This window comes from Platalea leucorodia (genome assembly GCF_965183815.1).
Source record: "Platalea leucorodia genome assembly, chromosome: 5".
Lineage (NCBI taxonomy): Eukaryota > Metazoa > Chordata > Aves > Pelecaniformes > Threskiornithidae > Platalea > Platalea leucorodia.
This window is the reverse complement of record NC_138827.1, coordinates 59601850-59625800: the sequence shown is the minus strand read 5'-3', so window position 1 is coordinate 59625800 and position 23951 is coordinate 59601850. Positions and strand designations below refer to the sequence as shown.

The following is a 23951-nucleotide window of genomic DNA, read 5'->3' as shown; positions in this document are numbered from 1 at the left end:
TGCTCCCAGCTCACCTTCCCCAGGAGGGAGGGCTCGTCCCACAGCACCGCAGCTCAGCAGTCAGGCTCCCCCAGCTAAAGAAATCCAAGTCTTGCAACTGGCAGTTCCTGAACGACTATTCTCCAGCCAGCCTCTCATGGAGAAAGCAGCTTCAACAGTAAAATGCAAACCAAAATAAGCAGGAAAGAAGGAATTTTAGAGCCCATATGAAGCTATTTTAAAATTCCTTCCAGAAGGAAGGAAACTGATATGGGTTTGGGCTACAAGGGCCCCGTGCTCCTGCTAAAAGTCCCAATCAACACGTGGGCTGCTGTGTTCTGCCCTCCTTACAGCTCAATGTTGAGGGTCTGACAGGTACTGTAGCCTTAACAGGACAACAGCAAGGCAAATAAGGACTGGCTTTGAATGAATGCATCCACTCAGTGGCAGTGCCATCTATCCTAACTTTGAGACCAACGTACCCAGAGCAAATGCATTACTAACTCATTGGCTAGGCAAAGGCTGCACTGTGTGTGTCCAGTTTTAACTTGCTTATCTAGTCTGTGTCTTACCAAGGCTGGCGTTTCTCTAGATGGTGTCTAGCTGGCCAAACCCAAAAATTTACAAAAATGTTGGTAGATGCCCGGACAGACACACAAGTGGCCACACAGCAGTATCACGCACACTAGTGAACAGATGATCTGTACCCACTGCAGAGCTGCTATTTGAACAAAAAGATAACCCCATAGTCAGCTTCAACAAAAAATCCTTGACAAACTCAAGCTTTAGTAACCAAGGCAGAGTTAGGATAGACATACACACACACACACACATATATATGCGCACACATGAATACACATAACCTCACATCCCTGAGCCAACTCAAAACAGCCTTGTTGCTGTCTAACAGCATCATATACTCCTGAGCAGTCACTTTCTGCCAAGATCCTCTGATTCAGGCTAGGCACAGACTCTCGCTAGAGGAACGGCACAAAAGCATAAACAATGCCAGCTGACTTTACAATTAAGAGAAGGAAGAGCACATACGGTCCACACACCAACACAGGTATGGGCAAGCAGCTGCCAAAAAGCCATGGTGGCGTAACCACCACTGCCTTTTCCTGCAACGATCAACAACTTGTGGCTTCTTTGGTACCACCAGGCACATCTCAGATGTAGGAATAAACAAACTACACTGTGAAATATTTTTAAAGAAGTATTTTCATTCTCAGGCCTCGAGCTCTAATGAGAAAAGGGGGGGGGGGGAATATTCTCTGCATATATTATGCATTAAACTTGACCAAAACACATGTAAATATCTTTATGAATACTAGTTTACAACAAGAGAGGAGGAAGAAGGGAAAGGGGAGACATCGATACTGTAGCTCCAACACTTGGCACAAGATGAAGGATCCTGTACTAGAAAACACAGAGCTTGTCAAATCCCTACCTCGGGCTGAGAACAAGCCATGCTTTCCTTTCTGGCAACAAAAGTCAACTTTAAGTAGACAGTTTTCTCATCAAATAGACAGGGATTATATCTCTGGAAGTATTTAAAGATACAAATCACATGAAGGCCTGTCCTTTTAGGCTTCCTCCTGCCCGCAGTAGGCTAACATGGCCATTAGGATCCGAGTGGTTGTTTTTCAAAGGACAGAAAGAATATTTGCAGAAGTTTATTATGAAACAGTTTGTTTGATAGCAGCTACAGCTGGTTTCTCAAAATTGGCAAAAGTAACTTCAAAAGCCTTCATCCAGGAGTGGGATGTCTAAGAATTTTCCCCCAACAGCATTTTTTGTTTGTATTTAGATACAGTTTAAAAGAATGGAAAAAGAAAATATATCTAAACTTTAGAAATATTCTTAACATTTCTCTGCCATTTGGTCCATGAAGTCTGCTCAACTACTCAGTTTACAGGTAGGGGAGTTGCAGGGGCATTGGTACAGTGATGCAAGTGGGAGGAGGAAGATGCTTCCAGAAGGATTGAACAGGCTCTTTCATCAAGGTATTCTCCAAGAAGAAACTGCTGGAGTCTTGGGGAACCAGCAGGTTTTACCCCAGCCTCTGATTCGCATTGACGAGCAGTTGCACATGTATCCTTTCAGCCCCTTCAGCAGCTCCCTCAAGCTTCTCTCCAAGAATCAAAACACAGAAAGAAGCCTGAGTCTGAAGAAGTCAGACTGCAGCTACTCTGTGATGGGGGAAAAAAATCTTTAAATCTAAGTCCATCGCTTATACACATTTCTTTAGTGTGCCTTAATCAGCAGGACAACATTTCATAGTATTCAGTCACTTCAAACACCTCACATTTTCGCTTTGCTCCTTTCCTTCTTTACTGAGAGTTGGGAAGAACACTGTCAATAAACTACTGACATTTTTTGCAATGGCTTTAGCGAGCTACCCCAGCAAAGAGGCAGCTCTATTAGCCACTGCCATATACTGACACCAAGCTGCAGGCATTCACAGCACCCCACAAGCCAAGTGGCACAGCAACACGTGGATTACATTCAGTACATCCTGGTTACCACCAATAGTAAACTTGCTGCTGAGGAGGATTTTACTTCACTCAGAGGAAAGAAAAAAAAAAAAACCACCCACCCACACAAATCCAAACCTTGCACTGCTTTTTGCAATAGAAAAGCAACTTGAAAATGAGTATTTGCTTTACTGTTCAGTTGTACTTTTTTTTCTTTTAAAAAAGACCAGACTTGCAACTGGATCTCTTAACTGAGACAGGTATACAGATAGCAGTGACTGGTATACTTGAAATGTGCTGTCATCCTTGCAATTATATCCAAGTTTTCTTCCCCCTACCTAATAAATACAGACACTACATTTCCCAAAAATTAAGCTCTACCCTATCTTTAAAATCTGCTAAGTCATTTACCAGGTTTCTTACCTTCCATTTCTTGAAGCGTTCAGCACCCGGTCGGCACAACAAGACTTGTTCAAGCAAATGGCTTTGTAGAAAATTTCTTTCATCCAATTGCTAGAACATCTAAAGATCAAGTAACTGTTGCACAACTACTTTGGGCAATTACCCCCAAAACACCCCGTTCTTTTGTGCAATGCTAACCATATTCTTCCTGACAAAAGCAAACACCAGTTCTGCTTTGCAGAATTACCAGAAGAAAAAAAGCAGCCTGAGCAAGCAACTCAAAAGCGAGCCTTCCCAAGTGACCAAAGGTGAAGAAGTGAAACAAGGTCTCAGACTCACTCAGCAGCCTCTGCAAACACGGCGAGCATGAAGCAGACACAGCCATGAACCATCACAGACGCTCTTCTGAGTTCGGCTGCATCTCCAAAGTGACAACCTGCAGGTAGCCTTGGAGCAGAGGACTGCAGCAGCTGAGCTGTGAAACAACTGATACATACCTGGATAGCAAGAGGTAACCAGGTGTGAGGAGCACCCAAGTTCACTGAAGAAAATCAGCAAAGCCTTGAGTATCAGGGTCACACAGGCTGGCAATCTTCATTTCATAACCAGCACAGACATAACGCAAGGAACTGAGGTATGATGAGAAAGGCATTTGGCTTGCTCATAGCTATAAAAACACGCACATTTGTTCTAGTGAATAACACAAATGCACCTAAAACATTATCCTCTTTTTTTAATTGTATAAAATACAATTCCAGAACCGAAGAAGTTAACAGAGGGGAAAAGGGGCCCAACTTGTAACCTGAAATGCAGCAGCTCTGATATCCCACCAAGCATGCACATCCCGCAGCACTCTTGGACTTGACCACTCTGCACCTGCAAATTTAGCAACCTCTGGCCTACTTTCAGGCATGTTAGAGTCCAACTGTATTTACGCTGACAGAGACAAGCAAAGGTTGTGACGATTTATTGACGCAAGAGCTATTTCATGCTTCATGCCAGAAATTAATCAGTGGAGGAGGAGGAATTCTCTTTACGCACCCAGTTAGAAAGCGCTTTCTGCTGCTAAAACTGCTAAAAACAACAAGCTGAGGTCTTGCATGACAAATGCAATCAAAAAAAATTAAAAGGACAAATTTTATACAGCAGCTCCTTTAGAAAGACTTCAGAAATCACAAGAAGCCAGTGCCTGAACAAAACTATTATGCATACCTTTCCTCATGAAAAAGAAAACACGAGACTAGTTCAGAACATTCCCAAACCTTTGTCAACTTAAACCGGTGCTACGTTTGTTCAGATCACCCTGTCTCAAACACATTTGGGGGGGGCAGAGGTTACAATTAAGGTATACTGACCCTGCAAGTTGGTCACTGGCTCTACCTGCTGCAACTCTGGCTACAACGGAGTAAACCAGAGGCAAAAGTCCTATGACCTATTTGAAAAAGCTACTGCATGAAGCTACACTTTAAGAGAAAAAAAAACAGGAATCTTTAAGGCAGACTGAATGAACAGCATCACCCCTACCTGCCAAGAAGCCATCACGATAAACCTGTCAAGAGTTACGAGCCTGCAGAACAGGCCTTCCACCTGCTGGAAAGAAAAAGAAAAAAAAAAGGGGGGGGGGGGGGGGGGAAGAAAAAAAAAATCTAATGCCAATCAGATACTTGCTGCTGGCAGGGAACAGATGCCAAAGCCCCTTTTCTTGATTTGTTAAGCTGTAAGCATCGCATGCCTTCGCCTGGCAAAGGTTGTATGAGACCAGTGGTACCTTATTTAGAATAAAGCAAGTACTTGGAAGTTTCAGAGATTTTTCTAAAGTGACAGATGTCAAAGTTTCAATACTTGGATGGGCTATTGGAGTCTGGTGTATGGGCTCTGGTCTTTTTATTCTTCTGGTTGATTTTTTGACCAGAGAAGGGGTATTAGCTTGGTCTAGTTCAGGCTTTTATGTCTTCCCACAAGAGCAGCTCAAGCATTTTATAGAACAGGAGCACACCAGTATGAAAAAAGTTTTAAACTAAGATGTTTCTTTTTATAGCCAGCATAAAACAAAGCTCAGCAGTTAAAGGAGAGGTAGAAGTCTGTTTAACTAGAAAGTGCAAGTTTTGAACGCTGAAACAGAATAGCAAAAAATCCTTCTCAATTGATTACCTTAAAATCACTAGGCTTCACAGTTTTTCTGCCTGAAGGATTGTCAACTGATCAAAAATATTGAAACCAACTTTATAGAAGTAGTAAAAAAAACCTGCCCTCCAATCTCTCAACAAATAAACCAACCAAAGGAGGGCATTACCTATCTCCCAGCTGCACCCAACTTGACTAGCTGTGTATCTAAAGCGACCGCACGTACAAATAACTGCATTGATCTTGGTCTATTGATCAGAAGGTGAAACCTGACAGCAAAGAGTCATTACACAGTAGTTCATGGATAGCAACATCTACTAAAAAAGTCAAAATACACAATACAATGAGTACACTGCCAAGAGAGGAATCAAACCCCACACCCCCTCACCCTAACGCTCACACTCCTTGCTATTACATAAAGTCTGATGGGATTACATGACTACAGCAGCCACCTTGCAGGACAAAATGGTTACCTGAAGCCAAGGCTAGCAGTTCAAAGCTCACAAACTAGACCTCACTCCTATTACAATTTTCTCTGTAAAGCTATTTATGTGGTTTGGCAATGTAACAGCTACAAACAAAATGAGTACATAGATTCTTGAATAGTGAAAGGGTCAGGATTGATTTTTTTTTTTTTTTAAAATGATTTCTTTGAATTCATCTGTCATTTCTCCAACATCCTGATCCCAGCCCTACTACAGAGCACAGCTGTAGCAGAGTGAGAGTTTCCAGTAGTCCCCTGCACTGCAAGCAACTCTACCTCACCCATCGTTAGCAGTTTCTCCTGGAGGAGAAGGTGGCACTGGCAAAATCCTACTTGCTCATGTTCAAGTCAACAAGTATCAATACACAAAGGAAGATTTTTTTTTTTTTTCAGTGGTGGGATTATTCAGCCCTTGGTACAACCAAAACAGTGCAAAACAGAACTGATGGAATGGTTTTGTACAACTTCTCTCCATCAGTATCCCAGCACCCAGCTCCAGTGCTTACAGTGAAGGGCTCAGATACCACCACTCCACTCCTCACTCAGTGGAAGGAAGCAGACCCTCAAAAACATCAGTTTCAGCCACACAAGTTCTGAAGCAGAGGGAGACAACGCAACACTCCTCACGCACCAAGGTTCAACTGTGCAATTCCCTGCAAATGCCAAAGCTTAAGCAGCTTCCAAAAGCAACTGGGTAGATGACAGAAACAGAAAAAGGACCAATAAAGTAAAACTTACCATGTCCAGCCCCCCAAAAAATCCAAGTCACGTATGACTAGAGGTTGAGAGGGTACATTAACAGCTGTTGCCACAATCTCACCTGTTCTTACCCTCTTCCCCAGACATCCACACTTAGATGCAGTCAGGTTCCCAGACCTGGTCTCCCCAGGGTTGACGTTGCACAGCCATCCTTGCAGAACGTACTCAGACTTCACAACTCATCCCTTCAAAATAAACCTGACGTTGCTACATCAAAGTTGAGCACACCAGATACAAACACTGAGAAGATTAAGTCTAGTCTGTGGATTCCCTGGCAAAGCCTGTTCAAAGGAGGATTAACGATGCCCCACTGAACCCCACACACATGCATGGTCTTCTGATAACACTCAGAAGAATTCGTGCCACCAGTGGTACCTTCAAGGTGAGTTTCTCCAGAGATTCTGGCTGACAAGCAGACAGGGAAAGGCCTTCACAATCAGAAGGACGCATTGTATCACCACTTAGGGGAGTTAAACGACAACCAAAGAGAAGCAGCTTAGCAGTACTTGGTAAACAGACTTAGCTGCAGAACTTGTCAATATGAGTATATTAACTAGCAAAAATATTCCCCATTATGGGCTTGATATACGGACTCTCACCTAGTGCTGACAGTGGCGTGGGTGGGAAGTCAGTAAGCCCATAACCTATGGAGCCAGGTGAACACAGAGGATGGCTGTGCTATAATGTTCATAAGCTGCAACAGCAGCTTTCTAGGGTATTGCTGGATCTGGTCTAGTCCTGAAGGTCTTTTACAGACTACTTATCTGGTTTTTAAGCGTTAAAAAATTAAACTTGAATCATGGTTCAAATTCAAGACAAATCCCTAAATTGTTACAGTCAGCATATATTTCTTTTGTTTCAAAGAAGATATTAAGTAATCTTGATCTAGTTCAGTTTTAGAGATCACAGTGAGACAGGAGGATCTCAAAAAAGCCCACAAGTATTTTTATGTATGTAATCCAGCTTTCAATAGGTGCTTCATCCTCTCGAAAGGCTAAAAATTTGCTTCAACATTTCAGTATATCAGTCTATCAAGCATCATTAACCAAACTGTGACCATAGTTCCCAGGGGGAACACCAAGAGCTGTTGAGTATTTCAAAGCAAAAAAGGGCACTGCAGGTAAAGCATCCGGTTTCCCTAGTAACTGATGAAACAACAGTATTTTGATTTTGGTTATAGAAACAAAATGTGTAAAAGATCTGCTGATATACTAATTTTAGTTTTCTTAAAGGAAGAATGAATTGTGGGCCCCATTTCTCATTAGTTAGCATATCAAAGATGTTAACAGAGATTCACTTGCCTGTTTTCTTCTTGCAAGGAAGTCACTGGAGCCATGGCCCCTACCCCAGCCAGCCTCTAGCTCTCAAACACCAATGGACAAGTGAAAGGAAAGCAAATACCACTATTCAGGAAATTAGAAAAAAAGAAAGAGAACGGATAGGAATAGAAAAGATGACAGCATCACAGTGTACAAACGGCCACAGAGTCTCCACTCGGCCAGACCACCACAAGGGCTAAAATCCAAAGTGGATGCTGCGGTTTTACTCTGAAGCACAGCTGCAGAGAGGGTTAAACTCTGCTCATCCTCCCTCGGTAACTGTGCAACACTACCAGTTAATTAGTTAGATCAATTATTTGAGATCTTACCCCACTGAGCATCTTTGAAGTTCTTAAGTGCAAATTCATGAAGACTAGAAAACAGCCATATAAAGCTACCCTAAAATCCATGCGGTGGTGTATTTCATAGGTGTTACCTATGAATAAGATCATTCTTGTTTATTTGTAATAATATATTTCTGCTGTCACAGTTAGGCCAAGAAAAGTATTCCACGCTTGACCCAGACTTTTGTTCACTCCACTTGGTATCTCAAACCGTGCAAGTGTCAGTACACTTCAAAAGGCCTTTCTTGCTTAGTAGCCTAAATAGAAAAGAACAAGGAGTGCAGGGAAATTCATGTTATATTGCAGCCTATGGGAGGAAAGGGACTTGTCAAGGCTTTACTGAAGGATGGGAGAATTAACACATCCACAATTTTTCCTTGTCCAGTCAGGCATCTGGTATTCCATGTTCAGTTACTCTTGGTTATTTTCTGACTGTAAAGTCAGTTTCTACAGATGTTAAGGGATAAAAAAAAAAAACACTAAACTACACTAAAAGAAGAAACGTCATGGCAATTGTTTCTCCACTCTTCTCCCTGACCCAACAATATGAAAACTTCTTAAAAAAAAAAAATTCCAAAAGCTTTTGACCAAGAGCTCTCAAAAATAAGGGAATATTTTTTTCTTTTGCAGTGAAGGTAAGCAGTACCTGTCAAAGCACAGGTAGCCAGACAGCCAAACTCCTAGACTTAAAGGATGAAAAGCACCGTGTATGGCTGACAGTCATCTGAGAATAAGTGGATTTTCTGCCCCTGCTCTTGAATCACTTTCAGAACCAGTGGGATGACTGAAACGTTCCTTCAACATCAGCTCTGTCCTAATTGATCTGACCACATCAAAGGCACACAAACAAGCCTCATCAGTGTGAGAGCCTGGCGCAAAGACGACAAGCTGAATAATTTAAAATAAACACTGAGAATATACTCCTTGTTACAGTCCAGTAACAAATTTAATTTGGGGAAGTATACATGAGATAAGATACAGGTCAAACTGAGGTTTACCAAAAGTGAGTAGCAAAAATGTAGTAACCGTATAGAAAAGTGTTTCTCTCCTTTCCAAGTGAGACACAAAGTCCCAAGGACTATCTCAAATATTATCATCTGACTTTAAAAGTACAACCTTTTTTATATCCTTTTCCTACCCTGTACCTCATTCAAAATAATTCAGAGTTCTCTGCCTCTTATCCTAAGTACCTGCTTCTCATCTTTGCACTGCAGGATACATCACAGGCTAAAAAACTTACTTTAGAAACAGGCTTTTAAAGAATTCCAAAGTGCAAGAACTCCATTTAAAGAAAAAGTAGAAATGAGAGGAACGTACTTAGCAGGGACACTGACCTAGAAGGAACTTCAACTTGAACCCCAAGTTGAAGCACAAAACAATTCTTCTCTTTTGAGGGTACAATCAAAACCTTGTACAGAAAGTCTCAACTATTTGATGCTCCAGAAAGTGAAAACTTCACAGGTTTCATGGTAGCAGCCTTAAAACTTTCAAGGTTTGCAAAATGATACTGTTGTTCTTAGAGGAAATCCAGGACAGGCTCAGCTTACACATAAATAAGAATCAGAATGCAGGTGGAGTAGGTATTCTGTCAGAGGTTGAAGAAAGAAAAGTAAACGGAGACATGCCCAGTTCCCACCCGCAACGGTTTTCAGCTCTTCTAACCAAAGCTTCTTGGTGCCAGATTTTGTTGCTGACTTTACTTCTCAAGCAACCTCAAAGTCTCCCCCAAACCTGGGGGACCAGACTGCTCAGGGCAACAGCTTCAAGGCACAGCAGTAGCTCTTGCTACTGAGTTCCTACTCCACATGCTCAACGCTTATCCTACTGCTGTAAAGGATAGGCAGTAGCATCCTTTCAAAGGAGTTCCTGTTACTTCTGCTGGGCCTGCCAAACAGTCGAACTTTTCCCCAAAACTTCAGCTTCCCATGAAGCACACACATGGCAGTGTGGGAGGACGACAGTTCTGGAGAAATCTTTGTATTTCCATGTAGAGAAAAGACAGCACCAGAGATAATTAGGTTCTACCTATACTTACTACTAGTAGTGTTTTACTTGTACACAGGAGCCTGAGTGCCCAGTGTAGACTAACCTAGTCATAATGAACTGGAGCACCAGACAGGTAGGGGGAAGCAGGGATACACCCTGTCCCAACATTCTTCCAGACAACAGCCAGCAAGTATCATTTGTGCCCCAGTCCTGCTAAAGGAGGACTGGAATTTACTCCTCTAGTCCTTACATTTATTGAAAGAATGCTCTTGCCCCCAGATAACTTACAGAAACAGACTCATTACTGCCAGAAAGTAGGTCAGTGTCATTTAAAGCCAGTTTGAAATGCATCTCCACGGAAACTTCTTAATCTTTAAAAAGAGAACACATAAAATATTTATTGGATGGTGCAAAATGTTTGAGAGACTAACAGGGAAAGCTCTTATGTATACTGCATGAAATGGCTTTCCATGCCTCATTGAGCCATGGAGTATGAAAGGAGACTGGCTGCTTGCACTCAGCAGATAAAACGCCATACAAAAGTACTTATCAATCTAGGAAATCACAGCGCGTGACTTGCTCACTCATTTTCCCAGTGTTGTGTGATCACGAAGCTTTCTGCTTTTTCTGGTATCTCCTCTCAGTCTTAATGATCCCGCTGCAGATTTTTCCATATCAGATAGGCAGCTCATTCTTAAACTTCAATATTCCTAATTATCAAACATTCAGCATTTCAAAATGTAAATAAAATTTGCATCTCCACAAGAGTAGCTCTGAAGAAAGAATATAGCATTTGCATTCAGACTGGCTAATTCCTGTAAGATAACATTTCATAAACAAAACGCTTCATTGAACATGGAGATTTTCAGCTTTTACAAAGGAAAGTGAACTTTAAACAAATACAAATCAGTTGAGTGATTAACTTTAAGTGTTTTGTTTTTTTAAACTAATCTTTATGTATAACTAGTATCAGCAGAACAATCTTTACTGATTAAAGAACCAAATGATAGTGAAACTCAAGCCACTGAAAATTAAGGGGAGAGGTAGAAGGCAACCACAAGAAATCATTTAAGGTCAATAAGAGAGAAAAAAAATAAACAAAAGAAAACAAAAAAAATCCCACACATACAACCCAGTCAGCCTGGGTAAGATGAGCAGCATCAGCACCACAGGTTACATAAGGTAAGTTTAAATTGTGGGCAATGTAACAGATTAAGAAGTGACACTAAACACGCTTTCCCCTGCCCCCTCAAGCTTTGTCATAATCCTAAATGTTATCTTAATTAGCCTAATTTTCTTAATTATACTTTGCAGCAACTTGATCTCTTATAGCACAATTTCAGCATTTTTTTCAGCTTTGTTACAGCGCTAGAAGAAGCAGTGGCTCCTCTGCCAAAAGCCAAAGGGTGCACAATGCCTCTGAGGTTTGTCTTGACTACATCTACGTAGCCTCCTGCTCCCATCGCTGCAGGGGAAAGTCTGTCCTCCTGCCACCCCACCCTCCAATTTCAGCCCCTTTCCCCTCCCTCTCTTCATCCTGCCCAGCAGTTCCACCCAAAGTGATTCCATTCCTGCCCAGGAATCCACAAAACCTACCGACGCCTGCAGGGAGCTGGTCGTTCCTCCAGAGCAGTGGGCACCACACAATGAAGGGCACATGGTGCTTGCGACAAGAGGGACACCAGCAGCCTACCTGCTTCTCCTGCTCCTCAGGCACACAGCGCACCCACATATGTTTTTGTGGCAAGTTAAGTTCACAAGAGCTGCTAGTCTTAACCCAAAGCTCAAGTAGAGGACTGTGGAGAGCACTTTTGGCTCAGAATGCAAAAGTCAAGGTCTTTACCCTATGTCTAGGGCTCAAGACAGATTGATTTACCCATTGGAGGTTCTTGAGGATTAGCTTCTCCCACCTGGGTATTCTTACTTCTCCAAAAGTTATTTCTTATTCTCTGAGAAAGCTTACTCCAAAATATAAAAAAAGAAGTGGCAGTGATGGGGGAAGAATGAGGGGGGGATGTCATACTTTTCTTAGACAACTTAGTCTTCTCCATTTTTTTTGCCTTGTTCTGTTTTTTTTTTTCACCTTGTTCAGTTTCACCTTCAGTACTCAACTCTTCTCACAAGAGGTTTGCAGAGCAGAAGTAGAAAAAAAAATAAAAAGAAAAAAAACAAACCACTTTCATTCATCTACGCTGCAACAATTTTATGGCACTGTTCCTAAAACATCCCATTAGTGATAGGTTTGGAGAAGATTAGAGAAGAAAGCTTGTATCCACTGAAGCAAGGTTTAATAGGCTCTTGAGTTAAGCCAGAGCCTTCCATTAAACAATGCACATCATTAGTAATAATTACCTGTAGCCATATAATCAAAATAGCTATCATAACTGACATGAGAAGTGCAGATGTCATCTTTGGCAATGTTTGGAAAATATTTCTACCAATTATTATAAAACTGACTCTAAAAGAGAAACAAGCAATAAGAATACCACAGTGTAAGCCAGGGGTAAAAAGCCACCATGATACACTGTAGAATTGCAACCCAAGGCTTAGAAATACAACCAAATAAGAACCCAACGCCTAGGACAGGCACCAGGAGAACTTCTAAACAGCACGTGATGAGAAGTAAGACTTTGTTGAAGTTGATATTGTTTGAAAATATTTTCATACAAAGACTACCTGCAGAACACCATTCCATAAAAAAATAGTACTACAAGATCATTTCCTCCACTTTTTCAGTTTTATGAAAGTTTTTCACCCTTCAAACAATCTCCAGTGAACCAGTTGACGATGGGCCTTGAGTTTCTATAATGTCCTTCATTTCAAGGGTTACTGTTAATAGGAAGTTTAAGCTGTATTTCTAAATAGTGAAACTGCAATAGTTTCTTTATGTTTGAAAGAGCTAACTACTAGAATAGACAAAACTTTCCCTTATTAGTAGTCTTATTTTCTACCAAACACTCATACAGTAATCACAAATTTTAATTCTTACTGAGCCATCCCATACCTCACTCGAAGGTCTTATGTGACAAGGGCCAAAAAGGTTTAGGAACAGCAGCACAGGAGAACACACATATATCCAAAGCCATCCAGCTGAGCTGCCACTTCCCTGGGTTTTGATTAGACCAGCCTTCTCGGCAAGACCCACTGTAGACACGGTTGTTCGAAAAGGTAGGCTCAAACTGGTTTTTAGCATGACAGAAACACTTCTTACATGAGAAGCTTCTTGTTTTCTTTCATTAGCCCTTCTTACGTGACTCCCTGCTACACCATCAGCACAGAACTTGAGCAAAAGTAGCAGAGCCAGTAAAAAGAGGCAAGACAAAAAAAAAAAAAAAAAAAACCTGTTAGCAGATGAATTAAAGGAAAACAAGACAAAACAGGCTTCCAATACTCCTGCACCAACAGAACAGCCCAACTAAGAAGAACATTCCCCTTTCCCAAATATCTGGAGAGCTGCTCCTTAAGAAGTAAAGAAATACCAAGTTCAGTTTGCTAGTTCATTTTTGAATATAGGTATATATTTAACCTATCCCACCACAATGAGGAAAAAAAAAGCAGGCAGCCATTAGCTCCTCAGTCTCACTCATCTTTGAAACAGGAAATATTCAAATAACTATCCACTTATTTGAAGAACAGATCTCTTGAAAAACATTACATTGCAAGAAATGTGTCACAGGTGAATACCTATATGCACTCTACTCATACGAATATACTTAGTTTCCCAACTCCCCATAGTACCAGAAGCAAGTTTCAAAATCTAAGACACTGCTATATTATGGAAGTAGAAGCCAGATTTTTTCTTTTTGATAATACTGATAATTTTAGAGACTTATGAACTCATTTCAGTTCCTACATGAGTCAGATTTTCAGTACTGCTGCTTGTAAACTCCAGCATCCCTATTTACTGCACCATTTCTTGCTCCCAGCTTCAGAAACACAAATGGGCTGCTAGAAGTAATTCTGAAGAAAATATAAAATTCTTCCCCAACAAATACACAGCTCCTTAAATCTTAGGAGCTGTTCGTTGGCTTTTAACACTTCAGTCTTGTTTGACTGTTAACCCAAAACTGATTAAACTGAAGTCACATAAGTAACCTCTCAAAGGCATAGTTAAATAAGTACTTTCACATGCCTTGTCATTGTTGGATTACTTGCTTCCCAGCAGTCATTTTCTCTACCATAAACTGAAACAGTCAAAGCAGACATATCAGAGCACAATTAAAATTCCTCTTCCAAAGCACAAGCTCACAAAGCTCTGCCTAACATAAAATTACCTGAAACTCACTAAATACAAACATATTAGACAACGTTAAGCTAGAAAGCAGGCAACAGAGTATCTACAGATCCTCTTGACAGACAGAAATGCGCAATTTTGCAGTGATGAATCGTATGTCTTAAGTTACAAGACACGTTAGGGATAATCTCCCAGGCGACATTGAGATGGATCAATTGACTCTTGTTCCAGCAAAACTATTCTTTCCTACTAAAAAGTACTTCAAAAGTCAGAGTTTTCTTAAATATCAATACACACCAGCAGAACCATGACCATTCCTTAGACGTACACTACACATCATTAAGATTTATCAGCATAGATTTAACAAATTAAACATTTGGTTAACATCTCAGAAAACACCTACAACTTTCAGTGACATGTAATGCAATAATTAGAAACCTAGAAATGGCAAGATTTCCTTGTAACTCTGGTATCAGCAACACCATTTTCCATCTTGACGCAAAGTCTTGGTTTTAAGCAAAGTAGTAGTACAGGGAGAGGGACTGGATTATCATTTCAACACAATAAAAAGTCTGTTCATGCAACAAATACATGGTGGTTTACTGTCCTTACTAGATTTAAAGTGGTTTTGCCCTTACCTGGATGGCTTTGGGAGCTCATTGCTAGTAACGTCTAGTCCTTTGGAGAAGGGATTCGAGACGGATCAGTTTCCACGCAAGTAACAGCAGCTCTAAAGAGCTCCAATGCTTCACCAATACATAGAAATTGGAAGTGGGGATTAAATCATGGCCACCTTATAAAATCCAGGGCACAGTGACATGCTGAGTCGTATAAGAAGTAATCCAATAGGGTGGCAGAATATCTTCTAACGGCTTTCAAAATGGAAACCTGCAATTCAAGAAAAAAAGGTGTCTACATCAGAGAATTAAGATTTACAACTATTTAAATTACACATTATATAGCATATTTATCCCCAGAAGAAAAGATTAAACTAGGATACTACTTTAGACATTAAGGTTGCAGAGAGAGTAATTTTCAGAGTTACAGATGTAATTTTAATTAATAACCATAAAAATGCAGACTAATATTTAACATCATAAAAAAACCAAATTAAAAAAAAAAACTTTTCAATTACACATTCGAGTCTTAAAAACCCAAACTTGCATGTTAATTCTGGTCCTCCAACAGCACCATATGAAGCCACTTCAGTCCAACAGCTTCCATATTTTAAAAGCCATATGTATGAGTGGTAACTGTACTTCATGCATCTGTTCCCCCAAGAAGTCTAAAGAAAAATTCCTCGGTGCCAAGAAGTGGTCTTGGAGCAGGAAGGAAAAAAACCCACACAATCAATTCTACTCCCACTCCACCCAAGCCTCCAGCAGATTATTAAGAAGCGACTTCATACTGCCCCAGGGGGGAAAAATTCACCATTCCCAATTATTTTTAAGCTGTACATTAGAGAGAGGAAGAAGAGAAGGAAAAAAACCACTGAGCTGGCAACCTAGTGTACTCCTGCCCTCTCCAAAATAAAAACATAAAAGCAGTAGATACCCTAGCTTATAGAAACCCCCACCTCAGAGGCCCCCACAGATGGTGTCTCTGATGCAACCAGCAATACTTACACCAAAAGAACCTGCTGCAAGGTGTCCTGAAGTTCAGTTTGGGGGGCTCGGGGTTTTTTTTGGCACTATACCAAGTCGCATCCAGCATTTCTAAATAGCCATGTTTTACAGGCAGGGTATCTCAGGGAGATTGCTCTGTTTCAACATACATAGAAAGACCTGTCACTGATACATGCTACCAGCTAAAGCTACTGAAACAGATTAAACCAAATTGTGTCCTTTATGCAAAGTATTTCACAACCACAGGTTATTTCCCTTCTTTGCACTGAAAAAGTCATCAGCCTTCAGGCTCCCAAGAGATAACCCCTCCTGGATACCGAGGATGACGTGTTAACAGACAGCTGGTACGCGGAGGAGTTCCTCACTGCCCTGACAAGACATTTCTGCCCTCGCAGCTTGGCTAGCAAGAACAGTTTATATCCAGCACTCCCTAACCCACTTCAGACATGAAGTCAGCCTGCTGGCAGAAGCCAGCTAGTTAACCCATCTAAAGTAATTCAGCTGACTCTGCACAAAGCAGAGCAGGGAGCACTCACCCCAAACTGCTCCACCAGCACATCTGAGGGTGTGGTGACCTCCAGCAAAGAGACAGCAATATTCCTTGGGTGGGGGACGATTATGATAGTAACTACTACTGCCGCTTGCACAATAAGCATCTGTCCACAATTTATCTGCGCCATTACATTTCAAGTAGTCCCATCTATTCTTGGAAGAGCTCTTATCATGCTCAGATACTCGTGTTCCTCTCCAATAAGGCAGCAAAACCAGGTCTAAGACTTAAATACCTCCACAGTCACTTATAATGGGCCTTGCTTTACAATGGTACTTCCCTGGTTTGCAGAATAACGCCCAAGTAGATGCTGCTGAACGAAGAGGCCTTCCTTGCTGTATTTCATTAAAACACCTCTTTAATTGGCTGTTTTTCTCTACCCCAAGCGTCTCAGCATTACTACGCTCCAAGTTCCCATGCTCATCTTGCATTTTTAGAGACCTGGAACAGTCTTTTATGTTATGTGTCAAATTCAAGAGAAAATTACTTAAGTGTCATTTCTAATCCTTGCAGGTCTCTGCCATCCCAAACGTTCAAGATCTTCCAGTTCCATTAATTTGCATATCCTGTTGAAGAGAGTCAGGTCAGCTTAGACCAGGCATTAGCAAAATATTATCATTTATTTCCAATAAAAACAGCAGGTAATGTTATAGCATAAGCAGTCCTAGCTGCAGACAAAAAGGATTTGGAATGGAGTTAACAGATTTCTGTCTACTCATTTTCACAGCGCAAGAATGAAGTACGGACCATGAATGTGATGTGTATGCATTTCCCAAAGAAACTGGACTGAAATAGTAGCAGAAAATGCATTTAACAGCACCACGGGTTTACCTATTCCCACTTCTTTCCCCAGAGGTCTGTCTAAATTCAGTAAGACATGAGAGACCCAAAATATTAAGCTTCTTTATGTTTTAGTAACACTAGTGCCTGGTCAGAGTAGAGACAACAAAATAACCATGATCAGATGGTCAAGCTACAGTTTTATTTCACTTATACTTTTTTTTCTTTTTGAAATGTTTCCTGCACTTCTAGGAGACTGAGTAAAGTATAAGCAAAACACACCTTCCCAGGATACAGATAGCAGTCATGTCCCAAGTTAGCTGCCCACCAAACTCTAATTTTCAGTTACCACTTGCGCAAATCTCAATGCAGTCCAATGAGACATTTCCAAAGCAGTCAAGATTTGTTGTCAGGCCCCTATCTGCAACAATTCTTATGTAAATTTGTCATTTTGTCACTGTCTCACAAAAACACTTAACAAATTAGGAGAAGCATAATGCTGTCTACCCCTATGCCTAGGATATTTGGGGGTCTATAAGGTTTTCCAAGCAAATTCTCTCATTTTAAAAAAAAAAAAAAAAAAAAAAAAAATCAGAGCTTGTTTTACTTCTACTCCACTGCCTTCCAGGACAAGGGCCATCACCTCTGGCCTGCACATCTTAGCCATAAGAACAGCGAGTCCACCCCACGCATCGTCTGGAGGCACGCTCCTTGCGAGCTCTTCAGGCACGGGCAAGGACTGGGTCACGGCCAGGAGGAGCTGCTTAGGCAGCCTGCCCACTACTAACCCAGACACACGCCGTACGTGATGGGGATGAGTACGTGTTTGTTTACAGCAGAACGATCCTCTCATGAGTAACTTCATAACCAACTATTTTGGCCAGACAAGTTGCTCACCTTCCTTTTTTGGGGGGAGCAGGATCATGGGCGCTGCAGGCTTCGCTGCACGCATGCTCAGGTCAGACTCACTGGGCTCCAGTGTGCAGAAAAAAAGATGGACAACTGCTGCCACAGGAGCATTTCACTTAGCCTCCCTGCTGTCTCCAAGCGAGCCCCAGGATTGCCTGCTGGCTAGGTGAACTTCCTTGGCAGACACCAAGCAGTGGCATACCGACCATGCTGGCTTTGGCACTTCACATGGAGTCCTTCCCTAGGCACAGAGCAAAGAGCAGCCAAAGAGCATCCGCACACAAGACAGCGGATGGCACTGCACATTTCAGACTACAGGGCAGAAAGACGGAGCAGAATTGTAGGCTAAAACAAGCAGGTGTGTAAAACACACCCTCTTATTTAATCAGGTGTAGCAAACAGGACTGGTATAATCAAGCTTTCTGCATTGCAGAAGAGTTATTCAGAGCCTGGTCTCTGCTAGATTTTTTTAAAAAGTCTGGAATAGGAGCACAAAGAGTAAATTAATGCCTATTTATGTCAGCCTACTTCTACCAGGGTATGCCTGAGAGCACATGCTCCCTAAAACCATGCAGGCTGGTGACTCTGCAGCTGTATCCTCATCACATCCCTGGTTCAGAAGGTAGCTGTGTGCTGTCACCTCCTTATCACCAGCTGATAATGAGCCTCCATATCTGCAGTCAGCACACCATAAGAGACTGACTGAGGGGCTGCAGCCTCAGCAAAAGTCCCTTGTTTCTCAGTTGATTTGGTGCCTCAACAAACCACCGTCCCTTACTATACACCTTCCCTAGATTAAAGGCACTACTAGTCATTTTAGCTCTTCTCTTATTGATCTCCTACCGGCGAGTACATCACACAACACGGTTTGTCCTCAACAGCACAGCAGGCAGACCTTTTGTCATTTGTGTCAAGGAAGGGATGAGTTTGCTTTAAATACTTTCCTGAGGCTTCAATTGCTTATTTCAGAAGCTGCAAAGAAAACAGTGGCAAATTCATCAACAGGCTGGGTCATCACACATGCCAAGTTTAAACCACCTGTACATAGGAATAATGCATATAGGGAGAAAGCATGTGGCTCTAAACACAAAACTGTTTAACAGCTGTCTAAAACAAACTGCATTTCCAACCCTGAGCAGTGGTCCCTCACCTTCTTCCTCTCCAACTGCATGACCAGGCTTGCCCCCACAAAACCACACACGACACAGCTGCACAACTCAGTTCTACACTATTCCTTCCACACACTTTCCAAGACCACTTTTTCCCCACTGCACATATCTAGCCAAACATTAAGAGACAGAATTGCATGTGAACTAGGAAATGTATCCAATCCAACAGTTTCCCAAGTCTGTTTCCATACATTTTGCAGCTACTGAAAGCTTTTCTTTTTTTAATAACAAGTAACAGGAATCTTATAGTTGCACGATACAAACATTTTGACAGTATGAATCTTCACCTTCCTCCTCTCTGCCCATTCCAGATGTGCCTCTCTACTAGTCACAAGTACAGATGTGCAGTAACCAGTAATTAAAGTTATGATAGAGCTTTATTTACAAAGCTCTATTTTTCAGAGCTTAAATTGCTATAGTACTTCAGCCAAGATAAAAATCTTGGCCTAAGGGTGAAGTTTCAAGATTGTTTTAAGCCAAGTAAGTCTGGTTGGTTCAGGATACCCAGCTATCGATGACCTCGCTTCATCTGCAGGCCCTCTCAGACACATGCCATCAACACCCCCAGACGGCAACACTACAGCCAGCTGACAAGATCACTTGAAAACCTCAGTTAAACAGAACTTAACTGCCTGCTGACTCAATGCATCAAAACATGGTGTAAGTCATACACATGCTATGGCCATCACTGTGCTTTGAAGTTTATTTCTAGGTCCAGAGAAAGCTGCTCTGTCTTTCAGACCCCTGAATGTTAAAAGCTTTGCAGAAGACGCTGCCTTTTAGCAGAACAAGGAAGCCAGCTCTACGAAGACAACAGCAGAAGGGATGCTAGGAGAATGCCTTCTGCATCCTGGCACTTCTTTAGCAACACTCCAACACCACAGGATTTCGTCTCCAAAAGTCATGGAAACACCCCTCTTCCGAAAAGCATTATCACCAATTCTTCTGGCTGACACTGCAGATGAAACACCAATAACAAGATTAATTTTTTTCCCCCCTCAAGTCTACTGAGGTATTAGATTCCTTGCTGCATCAACAGGCAAACAGTATTAAGTTTAATCCCACATGCTCCAGGTAAGATGATGACAACATCATCTTGATGCTTGCTTGGATTCCTACTCGTAACATGCAGCCTGAGAACAACCCGACGCTGCAGCATGCACATGCTTCGCACAGACTCACAGACCTAATGAGAGGCAGTGCCTCTGTTGGAGCTTATTGATTAAATCTCTCCTTTGACAACAGATCCCGAACTTTACCCAGAGAAGAAAGAAAAAGCTGCCTTTGCTTTTCAGGGATTGTTTATAAAATACTGCCAATATAGGATCTACATATGAAAGGAGGAGAGGACAAGGAAGAGGCATATAGCTGTTTGAAAACAGTAATAATTTACTGTGACCACAAAATGATTTACTGCATCTTTACTTAGAGCAGAGGCAGTGTGAAACAGTCTCCCGGGGTGATTTATCTCTCTAGGGACAATGTCTCCAGAGCCACCACTTTGCAAGATGACAAAAGCAGTAGCGGTAGTCCTGAGGACCCACACAACCCCTTGACAACACAACTTCAACTCTACTTCTCAAGCAAAATACAGCTTTACTTAATCTGACCCAAGAGACCAAGTTTCACAAGCATTGCCCACTTCAGATGTGCTGGTTTTCCTACAGTTTCAGCAATACCCAAAACAGAGCTCTCCCAGGAAACATATTTGCAAGCCTCAAACAACATCAGACATCCTGTCAAAGAGTTTTAAGTCTCTGAAGACAATGTTTCTGTCTCTAAAAACATACTGCAGGAGTAGCAGGCTGCACTGTAAAATACACCATCAGCTTAACACTCAGCTATGGATAGAAGAGCAACTAGATTACCATGACAGTAATAGAAAATAAAAATAGAACACCAAATTTGCTGCTGTATTAGCCCAGTTCCTCAGAAATCATTAATGTTTTGTGCAAGCCTGGACACTCCCCCTCCATTTTCAAGTACACAGTACAGTAGTTTCAAAAGAAGGGCAAGAAAAAAAAAAATGATCAGAGGTGTGGTACAAATTCCTCAGGTGAAATAGATTATAAATCTTCAGCCCAGAACAGAGATGACTTAAGGATATTACAGTGATGCAGAATCATGATTAATACAGAGAAGTCACCAATCACTCTGTTTTCCATCTATGTCTTTCAGAGCAGGAGGTTTTTCCCATTCTTTTTCTGGGAGAGAAGTTGGGTGGACACAGAAGGGAGGGAACATATCAGAAAAGATACTTTCGGTGGCAAGGCAAAGCAGAGAGTGTTACATGTTCCTTCTTAGCTGCGCTAAGAAACTCTGACTTGGGGTGCTGGAGAAAGCAAAAGTTTTCCTGAATTCCAAAACCAAATGGACAAACTTCTTAGAAAAGAGGACAAACACCAAGTGCTTCTGCACAAGGCCAGGAAACCCATGAGACAAGTCACTGGCTCACAAGAGAGTGCTTCAGAGAAGTGTCACTACCTGCATGTCCTGTTGTGAAACGCCTCCCAAGGTACATCATCTCGGATGCTGCTGGAGAACATGGCAATCAAGTACCTTTAAAGACAAAAGCCCACCTACACACCAACCTACAGTCACCAAATCAACTCAACTTTGCCTTGCCCTACACTGACACGACAGTCCCATCTTGCAAAATATAAAGTTTACTCCTTATAACTTTCTATATTGCACTGAAAACACATACCAAACTCATACCAAACACATACCAAAATTAGTTTCCACACAAGCGGTGAATACAACTGCATTCATTAAGTTAAAGAAAATACTTGAGTGAACTGGCAGGTAGAAGTACCTACACAGCACTCAAATATCCACACGGAAGGAGAACAGAGAGCAAAATCAGTTCGAGTACCTGAAGCCTTCGTTACAGTTAGAACTGTATAACTAATAATTAAACCGAAGACCCAACCTATTACAGCTGTTGCAAATATTTTCTCACTGATAGTATACTAGGTACATACATGTCACACTACAGATCCAAACTGACCAGTCTAGCCCTTATTACTAGGTCATCCCACCTTTGCTAAGCTCGTCGATTCCATACTCGTACCTTGTAGTAGCAAAACCAGAGGCACCTACCTTTAAGATCAAAAGCTCAACACAATTATTCAAATGTACTAACCATCTAAGAAATACAGAAGCATTACCCAGTACTTCAAGGAATTAAAACACAGTACATTTGTTTAGCAAATGCTGACATTTCAATGCCAGCCATTACAAATGCTATTCTCACATGACAGCCTAGAGTAGAACAAATATTGTGTTTCCGCCTCTCCTTTAAACTTCCACTTTCAAACACACGCTGTGAAGATTTATTGCTTACATGCTCACGCTAAACATTTTAACTTTGTGACAGGTTTTGTATGGTATAATGTTCAGAAAGAGATTCAATCTTTAACCACATTTGTCCTAAGTGTTAAATTACAGTATATGTACATTAAGAGTTCAAGAATAACTGATACCTACTCTGTATTTATGCAGTTCCTTCAGGGAAGGCTATAATACGTTGCTAGACAGTCCCTGGTAGTTGCTTTTGGAGCAATCCTGCTATTATTTCAGACAGCGGCTTGTTAAGCAAGCCTTCACAATATAAGCACTGAAGTCACCATCAGACATTAGAAGTAAACAAAATGAACAGCCACAAATGGCAAGACACTATTAACTAATTGTGAGCTACTTTATTAACACAGAACTAATCCACAGCTATTCAAGGGTAGCAAGCCTATATAGAAATAATTAATCTAATTATGTGTAACAGAAATTCTCAATAAAAATCATCAAGAAAAATTGCTTTCTACAGTTTCATACTCCTTTGCTGCTTATTGTCCAGAAACACTCCAGTACTAATGTCCACGGCACACAGATTCCTTAAGTAAGGCTGCCTTTCCCAGGCTCTTTTCAGTTGTGTTTCAAAGTCAAGTCAGCTGCTCACTGATCTCTGGTGGCAGCCCTTGCACTTCAGTCATGTAAATCCAAATGCTGACACACTAGCCCAAACTGAAAACACAGAGGACATTGATATTTCAGTAGAAGCGAGGAACTCTTCACCCATTTCAATGTTAAATTAACACATACCGGCCACTGTTAAAGCTTACCCCTAGCAGAAGTCTGCAAGTTTTCCTCACTAAGCTTTAAACCAAGGGCTACTTGGAAGAATATGCTTTTTGCATGTTCTGCACAAAACCCCTCATGATACCAGCTATAGACACTTCCGCAAACCACCAACTTGATCAAGTTACAGCTGCTTTGAAAGCTGAAGGTGCCTCCTTCATGCCCTAAAAAGAAAAGCCTGTCCTAAAAAGAAAAGCCTTACATCTTCTAGTGGACACCATGAAACACCTAAATTTTTGTGGCTCTTCTTCAATGCTAGGAGTACACAAAAGTATTAACATTATTTCTACTTCCACAGATTTCACACCAATAGCAATACTACTGGGTAGCTGAAGTGGGGATCTGCTGACATCTCCTCTATTTTTAGACCTCAACAAGTATTGCTGTCGAAGCAGCATTGCAAGTATCTCAAATACACATAGAAGCAAAAAAACAAGGCTTTGCAAAGAACCAAGTGGATGACGAGTGGACCTAAATCCTCTGATGCGTAATCCAAGACTCTGAACACAAGATCATCTTCAGGAGCCCAAGCAAACCTGGAAATACCACCTCATGTTCACTCTGTGGGAGCTCTAATTTAAAATGGTCAACAGCTTGGAAAAATTTTTCTGGAGTCAAGCAGGAACACAGCTCATAGAAGAGCTGCAGATTCCGAAGTGCAACTGACTGTGTGTAA

General features: G+C 41.4%; 1 protein-coding gene across 3 annotated transcripts in view; it reads right to left on the bottom strand.

Annotated features, from left to right (window-relative positions):
* The window catches only part of HDAC4 (histone deacetylase 4), a 263446-nt gene that overhangs the window by 220401 nt on the left and 19094 nt on the right, over positions 1 to 23951 (bottom strand). For all 3 annotated transcript variants that reach the window (XM_082314488.1, XM_082314490.1, XM_082314489.1), the window contains exon 2: positions 14747 to 14996. In XM_082314488.1, coding sequence (XP_082170614.1) covers positions 14747 to 14768 — 22 coding nt within the window. In that variant the 5' untranslated portion in view covers positions 14769 to 14996. The remainder of the gene's footprint in view (positions 1 to 14746; positions 14997 to 23951) is intronic.